Source organism: Cyprinus carpio, chromosome B22 (assembly GCF_018340385.1).
Source record: "Cyprinus carpio isolate SPL01 chromosome B22, ASM1834038v1, whole genome shotgun sequence".
Classification (NCBI taxonomy): Eukaryota; Metazoa; Chordata; class Actinopteri; order Cypriniformes; family Cyprinidae; genus Cyprinus; species Cyprinus carpio.
In genome coordinates, this window is record NC_056618.1 from 30855646 (window position 1) to 30868534 (window position 12889).

General features: G+C 35.8%; 1 protein-coding gene across 11 annotated transcripts in view; it reads left to right on the forward strand.

Annotated features, from left to right (window-relative positions):
• dock3 (dedicator of cytokinesis 3) overlaps positions 1-12889 on the forward strand; it is a 189812-nt gene that overhangs the window by 38075 nt on the left and 138848 nt on the right. For all 11 annotated transcript variants that reach the window (XR_006157940.1, XM_042749368.1, XM_042749366.1 and 8 more), the window contains 2 exons: positions 2841-2924; positions 12006-12046. Coding sequence is in view for 10 of the 11 variants with exons in the window: in XM_042749368.1 (XP_042605302.1) it covers positions 2841-2924; positions 12006-12046 (125 nt within the window). In the remaining variant the exon portion in view is untranslated. The remainder of the gene's footprint in view (positions 1-2840; positions 2925-12005; positions 12047-12889) is intronic.

Below are 12889 nucleotides of genomic sequence, written 5' to 3' on the forward strand. Positions count from 1 at the left end.
TTTTAGTGGGATTAACTCATGAAAAGCTCTTTTAATAGCTATTGAATTATTCACTGAATGCAGACCTCTGGCGGCAGTCACATGTTTTTGTGGAAACTGCAGAGGGAGCCTTCTAACAAGCATTAAATATTAAACCGTGATCTTTAAAAATAAATAGCAAATGCTACAGTGTCATCAGAAATGAACATGACAAATCCTGAAAGACGCTCTGTGCCTGTTTGATTGTTGACTGTGTTTTTTTTTTTAGTCCTAATCGACTTTAAAAATGTTTACTCAGATACCATATTTCATTATCAATCTTCATTTTACTTATAAAAGCAGTTATAGCTATTGAAAGGAATGCATGATCTCCTTCAAATAGCGTAAGAACTATAATTCAACTCCTCAGGCAATGAATAGGGATCACGGTATATACAAATAAATGTATGCAACATGCAATATCACATTTGTCATCTAAACCATTGCCTATTCCTAATAAATCACAGATGCTTGAATTGTTTCCCGGAGCAGCGATGTAACCGGTTCCATGGTAACACCGTGAACAGTTTGTTTCTCGAGCAGACGTGGATATCAATTTGGGATTGTGAGAAGCCCCATCAGACGTCTGTGTACAGCAGCAAAACAAGCCAGACAGGATCATGTTACACAAATACAGATGGATTCAGAAAAATTACTCAGCTTTGTTCCAGGCATTTCAGCTGGTCTGCCTGTCTGACCATTATAATCCCATACTTATATAATGAAATGGCCAATGGATGGCTTATTTTCCGGTTTGGGGGACTGAATAAACTGCATTTATATGTGGATTAAGGAGTGGGTTTATTTTAAGAATGTGCTTTGTACAAAAGTTCACATATTTATATATTTTATTTATTGATGTTTATGTAATGTGATGTATTTCCTGAGTGAAATGGAGAAATACAGGACAAGACTTCATTGTATCCATCTGAAATGGATTGGATGGAGTTAGAACAAGAAAAGCAAGTTGGTTTTTGGATAATAGTCAGCATGGTCTAAGTGATGTCATCAGAAAAGGAAAGTCGTTTAGAGTAAGAACAAATTGTTGTATTTTCATAATGGATTATAATATATGTAAATAGTTGAAAATAAGACAAGCAATGTGTTTTAAGAAAGTAATTTTCAATGTCATGTTGACTTTAAAAGTATTTTTCCCACGTGATCCCTATGTCGCTATGGTTACAGAAAACTATCTGCTCTTGGAAAGCTGGAAATCAGTAAGGCTCTCAGGCACATGAGCTTTCTCATCAGCATGGATTCGATTATTCCCTGGAATGCTCTGTCCAGGTTACCATGGCGATTCAGAATATCTCTGCTTTTAAAACCGCACATGTCCGTTTTTGCTATTCTGGAATGTATTCATTGAAAATAAATCCTATTATTTCCACTGCGCTGCTCAACCCATCTGCACTGTAGAGGCACCATGGTACCATATACCGTGCTACCAACTCATTATTAGATATAACCTAAATAAAGAAAAAAGAAAGTATAAATTATGTTATCAGCATAATAATTTGAGTGGAATTTCAATTAAAACTTTTAAAATGTCTGTATTTTGTTTTTACAACCTTACAGTGGTGGCTTATACTAAGTTATCGCAGTGTTTCTGAAGTAATAATAACAGTATAGTAACTATATTTTGATAGAAAATGCAGTTACCAGGGAAGAAAACAATGTGGCCGAAAAAAACAAGCAAAAACAGATTTTGTTCTACTGAACCCAGCAGCAAAAGCATGGAATACAGATGACCTGAATATGATAGTAGGTTTATCTTTGGCTTATCCCTGAACAACAGCGTAAATTCCAGTATCCAGTGAATCTATAACTGAACCAAGTCTCACCATTTAAAAAATAAATGTATGGGGAACATAAAGAGCTCCCTGCTATGGAAAGCCAACAATTATTCAGCTCTGTTCTGTTGAACTTAGTGGTGTGTTTTAATTGTGTAGTGTTCCACAACGTTATATTTTGTAATACTGTACTTGCTTTGTATTATATAATGTAATATATTGCTTAATATGGAAGGTCAACTTGTAAGTAGACTATTTGTAGGTGGATTTCCTCAAAAAAAAAAAAAAAAAATGGAAAAAAAAGTTTAAATATTGTGTCTCTGAAGCAAATTGAAGCTTGTTTCCACCACAGAATAAAAATAAATAAATAAATAAAAAGATATCTGTGACTTTTTATTTCACAATTCTGACTTTGGAACACGCAATTGCAAGTCAGTATTGTGAAATATAAACACGCGATTGTAAGAAAATTGTAAATGTTTCTCCCCCTCAGAATTGGACTATATAATTTGAAACTACAAGATTTTATCTCACAATTCTGAGCAAAAAAGTCAGAATTCTTATATCGATTTTATATCTTTATTTCTCACAATTTTGAGTTTATGACCCATGATTCTGACTTTATTACTCACAATTGCGAGTGTATATCTCGTATTTCTGAACTGCAAAATGTTAACTCACAATTGCGCAAAAAAAGTGAATTGTGAGGTAAAAAGTCGCAGTTATCTGTTAAATTTTTTATTCAGTGGTAGAAATGGGCTTCCGTTGTGGCGCTATAAACACATTGCTCTGTTTTTTGAGTAATATGACCAGCCTGACTCAACCAATAGCATGAGTTGGGGGCGGGGCTTTCTAACTAGTGGCAGACATGGGGGAATGTTTGTGAATTCTGTTCAGGAGGGTAGTCTTGCAGAAATTACTTTGCTTTTATTAACATCGAATTGTTTTGTGGTTTTATTTACAATGAATTGTGTCTGAACATTTTCAATAAGCATCTAACTCGTTTTTCTCTTCTCTGTTTTCTTTTCTCAGTGGTCTGTAGTTTCCGCGGATCTGTGTCACATGGTCTGACTCTAGAGCTTGGAGAAACGGTTCAGATCCTGGAGAAATGTGAAGGTAAGTCATTCTCCAGAAGTATAGTAAAACTTTTAAGCTGATGTTTTTGGAAGCATACTTTTTTAAATGGGTTTTGATGGAAAATCTTGTAAATACTATAAAAGGCACTTTTTTGTTATATATATATATATATATATGTGTGTGTGTTTATATATATATATATATATATATATATATATATATACATATATATATATATATATATATATATATATATATATGTGTGTGTGTGTGTGTGTGTGTGTGTTTCATATATATATATATATATATATATATATATATATTTGTCAATTATTTATTTTTATAAATTATTCTTTTTTAATTTATTTTTTTTAAGTTTATGTTTTTTTTTTTTTTTTTTTTTTCAAAACAACATTTAATTTGCATGTTTATTTCTAAAAAACAAAACAATGGAGTCAGGGTCGAACCATTAAACTGTATTGCCATGTTGACAAAATTAATAAAATGCACAGATACTTCATTTGACCTCCTATGGTGGATAGAGAACATTTTCCAAAGGTTAAACATGACCATTAAAATAATTTCAAGCCCTTTTTTGTAACCTCTTCATGGAAAGTGCCAAGAGATATATCAACATTTGCCACCCACTCTTAGTTTGGTACATCTTGTATATTATAAGACAAATACTCCTGTCTCTGCGTTTTTTTTGCTCAGTATGTAACTTGTGCTGCCGGCAGTCTTTAGGAACCAAAGTAATTCTGAATACTTAAATGTAACCAAGAGACTTTCAACACAGATTTTCAGGGCGCCTCTAGGGTCATCATGTAACTGTATTTCAGCCTACAGAGCAGTAATGCATGTTCGATTAGCATATTTTCATAATCAGGTAGACTTTAAGAGGACTAAAGCTTCTTCAAAGTTAGAGGTTTTATAAGTTTGGTTTTATTTCATGACTTTTTGCACAACAGTACTATTAGCTAGCTTTAGCTTATGGTTACCTCAGTTCTGCAGATGCAGTTAATGGGATTGTTGTGTGCCCATTTCAGGACAAGAGCTTGATTCATATGGGCGTATCATCGATTGTTTTGATGAAAGCTGTACATCGGCACCCTGGCCTGAATGTGCTGGCTCGCTCAGATAACGGGACTGACCATGTGATATTAGCCGTGGCACATTGGTCCTCCAGTATTGATCGAGAGTTCATTCACTTTTTCCATGAGTAATCTTCCTTTATCAGGAATACTGTGAGAAGAAGTAGATGAAGCAAGATCTTCTAGATGCTGATTGTCCCCCTTAGGCTTCATACATTTTGCAAGTCACCTTTTGTATGATTAATTTCTTCTCAAATCAGTTTACTTTGAGAATAGCTTTATCTCCCAGTGGAAATGTTATTGCTTAGGGGTTGCTTTTTTTTAATAACGCAAGAGACTTTTCTCAGTAAAGTTCTCAGCAATGAAGCATAAAATAGAAAGAAAGGAAACTATTTCTGACATACTGTAATAGAATAGAGCTATAAATTCAATGTGGACCATTCAGAACATTTGGTCTTGAAAACATTTAATGAGAAATTTCATACTGAAATCTAATCTTTTGTTTGACTTCTTTTTGCAAATGTTAGTTTATTGAAAGATCTAAGACAGTCTGAGACATTTTTGAGATGTCTAGATGACAGATAATGGCTTGAATATCACTAAATCTAAAAAAACAAAATTCAAAAAAAAAAAAAAAAAAAAAAAAAAAACCTTTGTGGAGAAAATGTCTGATACTGATTTCTTTCTTGATGTGCATTAGTGAAAAAAGTTGCTCATTACAAACTTGTGTCAACATGTTAATACAATTTGTATTTAAAAGTAATTCAGAAATGCAATGAACACAAATTCGCTTCCAGGTAACAGAGTTTTCATAGATTTTCGTTTCAGCCCCCTCTGGGTCCTGAAAGAAAAGTGGCTCAATTTCAGAGTGTCGCAGTTTAAAGGTCAGTAATAAAAAATGCTCGTTCCCAAGAGCTGTCAATGGTTGTAGCTACAGCCTGATATTCAGAGCCCGCAGGCAAAGAGTGAGAGACGCATGCCGCATTGTACCTCAGCCAGTGAAAAACAGCCTTTTAAAGGAGGAAGAAATATGTTTCAGTCTGTAAAAGTGGCAAAACATAAAACCCTGCCATTCAACCTCAGGTGTTTGACTGGTAGAGTGAATTTAAGTAGTTTTGGGTGCAATTTATTTGCTTATTGTAAAGTCAGTTCCTGACTTTTTTGGGGACTACAGTTACAGTACAGATAGAGGGTCTTTTTGGTGCTTCATAATAAAAATCACAGTCTACTTTCATTCTGCAGAAATAGCAACTTGGACATTCTTCAGAATGTCTCCTTTCATGTTCAAAGAAAACAAGAAAACAAGAAATGCGTATGGATTAGTATGGATAACAGATTGTGTGTATTGGGCAGTGGATTAGCTGCAGGTCACCAGGTGAGGTGAGAGTTTTGGCTTTGGCCTCAAGGGCTGGGATAATCAGTGCTCTGATTCAAGGGGTTAGCAGTTTGCTGTACGTATTGATTGTTTTGCTGCAGTGCCGTGCTTTTGAGGTAATGGATGCCTGGAAATTCGAAGCTTTTCAAAGCTCTGGGTTCTGGAGTGTCGCGGTGGCCTGCAGTGGCCAGGGGTCTGATTGGAATACTCTGTTTTGGGAACAGATTTTGCAGTGTCATCCACTGGGAACTTGAGGGAGAAGTGTATGTCTGAAAACTTGACAGGATAATTGACTGTTTATGCTCATTGGGAGCTTCCTATTAACTGTAAACAGCCCCCAGTCCAACACGGGCATTTTCAAAAAGAAGACTCAATATACTCTAGACTTAAAAAGAGTTAGAATGGAATATAACAAGTAGGGGTAGGATAGACAGAGACAGAGAGATGGATGGATGGACAGATAGACAGGCTGACACACAGATAGATAGATAGATAGATAGATAGATAGACAGACAGACAGACAGACAGACAGACAGATAGATAGATAGATAGATAGATAGATAGATAGATAGATAGATAGACTTGTAGAGACATGCAGATAATAAATAGTCTGACAGACATAGATAGACAGACAGACAGACATACAGAGAGACAGACAGACATATAGATAGATAGACAGACAGACAGACAGATAGATAGATAGATAGATAGATAGATAGATAGATAGATAGATAGATAGATAGATAGATAGATAGATAGATAGATAGATAGATAGACTTGTAGAGACATGCAGATAATAAATAGTCTGACAGACATAGATAGACAGACAGACAGACATACAGAGAGAAAGACAGACAGATAGATAGATAGATAGATAGATAGATAGATAGATAGATAGATAGATAGATAGATAGATAGATAGATAGATAGATAGATAGATTGATTTACAGGTAGGCAGACAGAATAGTTAATACGTATGTAGTCAGACTTGTAGACAGACATGAAGATAATAGATAGTCTGACAGACATATAGATTGATAGACAGACAGACAGACAGACAGACAGATAGATAGATAGATAGATAGATAGATAGATAGATAGATAGATAGATAGATAGATAGATAGATAGATAGATTTACAGGTAAGCAGACTGATAGAGTAGTTAAAGGGGTCATGACATGGGTTTTTTTATTTTATTATTATGGTTCCCTAGGTGCAATTATAGTATTACTATAGTTTTTTTTTTTTTTTTTAAACTTTTAAAATGTTGTGAATTATGACATTTTCCCACCCTGTTTCTCATCCTTTGATTCAAACAGTCTGTTTTTGGGTTGTTTCCCCTTTAAGAGTTCAGTGTTAACGCCCACTGTTATGATTGGCTAACGACAGTGCCTATGGATCAATTATTAACACCCCCAGCCAGAACATTTGCGGATTGAGCGTAACTGTTTAGTAGCGGGTGATTCCATGTACGATGTCGCGTTTTCATTGGTCAGTCGTTGAAGCCTATTTCTGATTGGTTGTTGCCGTTTTGACAGCGTTTATGCCAAGAGCAAAGAGAAAGAATTCGAAGAGAAGAGTACTTGGCCATGCGCGAACGCACGGGACACAGTCTAAGCACATACACGCTTACTTTAAGCGAAGAGGAGAGATTCACGATTGCACTGAACACGGTTTAAGTGCAGGCATACTCTCTGAGCGAGCCCAGAGAAAATTCTTACAAGAGCAACGTGTATCTGAGAGCGCGCGCCCAGTTCCCGCGCGCGAGCACAGAGATTTGCGCTCGCACATTATATTAATGTACTTTCACGCTACAATAATGCGCTCTCGACATTTGACAGGGAAATAACGCCATACTGCGTGGTATTGTAATTTCCCTGTACACAGACCCACTAGCTGTCCGTCGACTGAACACTTGTGAGGCTCGCGGCGCGACAACGATACGAAATGAGCATAGTTGTCTTGTGCTGGAGGCGGTCATATGCAAATGGTTGGAACGTCACTTCGCACCGTGACGTCACTTCTTACCATGGATCCAGAACGAGCTGTATTTAGAGCTTGATTAAATAAATGGCTCGTTTATAATGGGGAGGATGACTTAAGCTATGAAACTTGCAGGACGTTTTAATGGTACAAAGACCTCTTATATTCCAAAAGATCAAGGCAAATTTGGTTTCTCATTTCATGACCCCTTTAATACGTATGTAGACAGACTTGTAGACAGACATGAAGATAATAGATAGGCTGACAGACATATAGATTGATAGACAGACAGACAGACAGACAGACAGATAGATAGATAGATAGATAGATAGATAGATAGATAGATAGATAGATAGATAGATTTACAGGTAGACAGAATGATAGAGTAGTTAATAAGTATGTAGTCAGACTTGTAGTAGTAAGTGTTGTTGATAGATATGATGATAGTAGGTAGGATGAGAGAGAGAGAGAGAGGTTGTATTTTTTTAGTTTTAATTGGGTGTGGCACTCTAAAGAGCAAAACCTCTTGAGATAGACATGTCACCACCACAGCTGTGAGCATGAACAATCTGACAGCTCAACACGTTCCCTGCAGTCTACACCTGTTGAGAGACACAGACAGAGATGACACATTTTATCAGGTGTTTGTTTGTTGGCAGCTGTGTGATGATGCTGAGTTTCCTCATGTCCACATGGAAGCCTCACGCCAGCAAACATGAGCCGTCTGCTAATCTATCACAGCTAATGCCTACAGTCAGCCTCTAGCACAAACACTGTTTGTATACAGCACTGATAACTTTTTGTGGTTGTTTTGGTATGTATTCTTCTCTTGAGGAGACCTCAACATCTGGTTTGCTAGCTACTGTGCTTCAGTTTGTGGCAAGCTAATGACAAAATCATTTCCACATTGCTAATATGCTAAAAATGTATTGACACGCATGTGGACCCAGTGCCAATTTGTTTCACCCAACCTGACACAAGACCCTTCGTCCAAATGTTGTTCATTAGCTAATAGCAGGGTTCGTTGTGGTACTAAATGTAAAGTGACAATGGAAATGGCTAACGTTGACTGACATGGCCCGCTCATTCCTCGCATAAACCAAATAGCTAATTACAAAGGGCACCTCCTCCATGTTCAAGATGCACCTGGGGAGAATACTAACAAAGATAGACTGCCATGATTAATGCGGCAGAGTCTGGGTCGCATTCGAGACAGATGGCTACAGGTGTGAGCGACGTTAGCAGCCAGGCTTATGAATATTTTCCATGGTTGTCACAGCAGATTGTTTACAAATAGCTACATTAATGATCGCATCACACACCAACAATTTCACTTCCCGTTTTACACAGATTCTCTACCGAGTCCAAATGGCCCACCATTACATAGTTAGTCAGGCTTGATAAGGCCTGCATATTAAATTGTGGAATATTGAAGAGTGTTTTTACATCTCTGAAATGGTATGTTAATATTGCTAAGTGGCTAGTAAAATGAGTAATGAGTAGTATAGACATAGTAATGTACTAACATCCCACAGTGTACCTTATCAGTGAAACACCATGGCATCCTTCCTGAGCACCCTAGTATCTGCATAGCAACATGGTAACATCACTCACGACACCTAAGCAACTGCATAGCAACACCCTAACAACCACCAATAACAACTATTGGCATAGCAACATAGTAACATCACTCAAGACACCTTTGCAACTGCATAGCAACACCCCGGCAACCATCCAGATCACCATAGTATCTACATAGCAACATGGTGACATCCCTCAAAATACCTTAACAAACAGCATGGCAACATCTTAGCATTTGCTTACTAGGGTGTTCAGGATGGTTGCCAGGGTGTTTCTAAGTCATTGATAAGGTACACTGTGGGATAGCAACAGGCTAGCATCATTCAAACATCAAAAGCATCGTTCAAGACATCAAAAGCAACACACTGTCAACCCAGAGGACCTTAGTATCAACATAACACCTTAACAAACAGCATAGTGTAACAGTTACAATAGCAACACCCTAGCAACCACCAATAACAACTATTGGCATAGCAGCATGCTAACATCACTCAAGACACCTTAGCAACTGCATGCAGCTTGGTAACTTCATTGAAGAAACCTTTGGAAATGAATAATAACATTTATGGGATTATATAGATTACATATTGACTCAATGTAATTTATCTATTACATATATATATAATTGCTATTTTCTTTATAAGATTCTAACATCACTCAAGACACCTTAGCAACTGCAAAACAACACCCTGGCAAGTGGAAACTACTAAGAACAACTGTTTGCATAGCAACATGCTAACATCACACAAGATACCTTAGCAACGGCATAGCAACACACTGGCAACCACCCAGAACACCTTTTGTCATAGCAACATGCTAACATCAGTAAAGACACCTTAGCAACTGCATGGCAATCACCCATAACATCTGTTGGTATAGCAACATGTTTTCATCACTCAAGACACATTAGCAACTGAATAGCAACACCCTGGCAACTACTCAGAACATCTATTGGTATAGCAACATGCTAACATTACTCAAGACACCTTAGCAACTGCATAGCAACGCTCTGGCAACCATCCAGAGCAGCAGCTTTGTGGCATTGTTTTTTGTGGCATTTAATGTGGATTGATATTAGTCAGGGCTGCTGTTGCTGCTGATTTTTATTTTAATTTTCTTGCCATAATAGATCTTTTCTAATAGATAATGATTTAGCTTTAGGGGAGGCACCGGTTATTTATGCTCTAATTAAGTGAGAAATATTCAAGCAGAGAAAAGCCAGGAAATAATTTGGTAGATGATGTGGCCAAGGCTATTTTTTTTTTCAGACAAATACAGCGTGAGAAAAAAAGACAGAAATATATAGATTTATTTGCAGTATTTGGTGTAATGTAAATTATTTGGTACACACTTTATTCATACTTTATAACGTAATGTTATATTACAGTTTATTTGTTACCTGCAGTATTTGTTGTATCACCTTGATGGGTAAAAACATTTTTTATGTTTTACCCTATGTCTTCATCAGCAGCGATTGTATAAAAAATGTCTTGTTTCCATGTTGTTTTAATTCATTAAATGAATAATTAACTTTTATTTTAATATCAAAATCTTTAGACCTCATGATTTCATACTTTTTGCTATAAGATGATTTACACAGTGAAGAAGTGCAAAAAATTAAATGTTTTCAAACTGGTTTCTTTATACGTTTTGTTATTTGTTTTTTGTCAGATTGTATTAATGTAATTTGTTGATATTGTTTTTTCTCTTTTTGCTATGTTGATTAAACAAACAAGGCAATGTTTTAAATTCGCCTCAGTGTTTATACTGTTCTGGGAAATCAACCAAAGGATGAAAGTATTTTACCACATCAAAAATGTTTGCTCTTCATCTTTATCATTAAAAAGTTAGTTTGAAAAGGTTATAAAAATCCTTGCTGAGCAAGCAGTGTAGAAAAAAGAAGTCTTTTTACTCCAGGCAACTATTTAGTCATGATTTAATATGTCATTATGTAGCCCTTTATGCGTCTAGCGTTGCTAACAGCTGGCTTTCTTACTGTAATAATAAGGTGACATACTGTGCAGAGACTTGAGATTTGAATGTTTTGAGCTCGTTTATTGTGGACTGAAGGCTTATTATGATGTTGGTGGGGTTCTGCAGCAGTGTGGTGAATCTGCTGGGAGGCAGAATATTTCTGAGATGATTTGGACATCAGCCAGTGAAATTGATGGCCCAGACCTTAGTGTACTATAAGTTCCAGTCTTTATGTTCCACCTCATCTAAAAGATATGGCCTTCATCACGGCATAGTTGCAGTAAAAATTCGATTCGATGCATTAGTGATGCAGTGAAGCACTTTTTCAGAGTCAAAAATTCAAGTGTATGTGTGCATGCAGCATAGAGTTCAGCATGTTGACAAAACAAAACAACAAACTGATATTTAAATATCTATTTCATGGGTGAATATTACAGATGTATAAAGCTACATTGGCCAGGACACCCACTTCAGTAAGATGCCCCCAAATACACTTTAAATTTACGTTTTGATCATAGGGAGCGCTGTGAGATATAAACTCGCAATTGCATGGTGTAAAATCAGAATTGCAAGATATAAACTCACAATTTAAAATTATAATGTCCAGTTCTGAGGGGGAAACAGTTTGTTGTTGTTAAATTGTGAGTCTAAATCTCATTATTCTGACTTAACTTGAAATTGTGAATTTATATCACGCAATTCTGAGAAAAAAGTCAGAATTTCATTTTATATATCACAATTCTGGCTTTATAACTCACAATTGCAAGTTTATAGCCTGCAATACTGACTTTAAATCAAGCCATTCTGACTTTATAACTCACAATTGTGAGTTTATATCTCACTGTTCTTAGAAAAAATACAGAATTGCCAGATGTAAACTTGCAATTGCGAGAAAACAAAGTCAGAATTGTGAGATAAAAAGTCGCAATTAGCTTTATACATTTTTTATTCAGTGGTGGAAATGGGCTTCCATATAGTGCATACTTGGTACGTTACATCAAATTATTTTAGTATTTATTTTTTAATGTCAGTCTGATTTGTGGGTATTTCATTTATTATTATTATTCTAAAATTTCCAATGTTTCTCAATTAACATTTGTATTTTGTCTATTACAGGATGGTACCGAGGATTTTCCACCAAGAAACCCACAATCAAGGTAAACTGATTCATTTTTCATACTCAATAGTATGTATTTTACAATTCATCTGGTGTGCAGTTTGTTTCCTTGTTGATCTACAGTGACCCCGTTTGAATGTCAAGTAAACAAAAAAAGATGTTCTGTTGTTGTGTTGTGGTTGGTGGTGTGTTGTTGTTTTTTTGATACAGCCATGGGAAGCAGGGAAAAATTGTGCTAAATTGCAAATTATAAAATGTAACCATGTATTTTCTGCAGCTGTGTCTTTGCATTAAATAATAATAATTATAATTATAAAATGGATAAATTGACATCTCTATATAATTTCACTGAATGAGTCACACTGCCAGAAAAAAATGAAACCCTTACCTTGAACAGTTCTCCTGTTTACAGAGAGAGTGTTTTTTTTTTATGCTACAAAATGAAATCAATACATGCATTTTACAATAACTGGCCTTTGACTAGTTGGAAATGTAGCAGTGATCTTTCTAAATTTTAGCAGCTTGGGACTCTCTCTACAAGTGCTTACTCGAAGGCCGCGTGGGCTATTATTTCTATTGTTGTTAGGTAATGCTGCCTTTCTAAAATACTCCAAAATATGCCTAATGTAAAATTAGTTGTGAATACCATTTCATGAAAAAAATATCAGAACGAATAGACAATAAAGGATCTAAGCGACAGCAAAGGATACAAACCTTATCTCTGAATAAAGTTTAATTCTAATACTGTCTAATTCCAGTTGTCAGATTTTATGAATAAATTGAAATTTTGAGTTGAACTGAATATCACTAAATGTTATCTCTAATATAAAATTCCATTTGGATAAATAGGAAGATTTTGCTTGTCAACTTGAATCTTAAACAA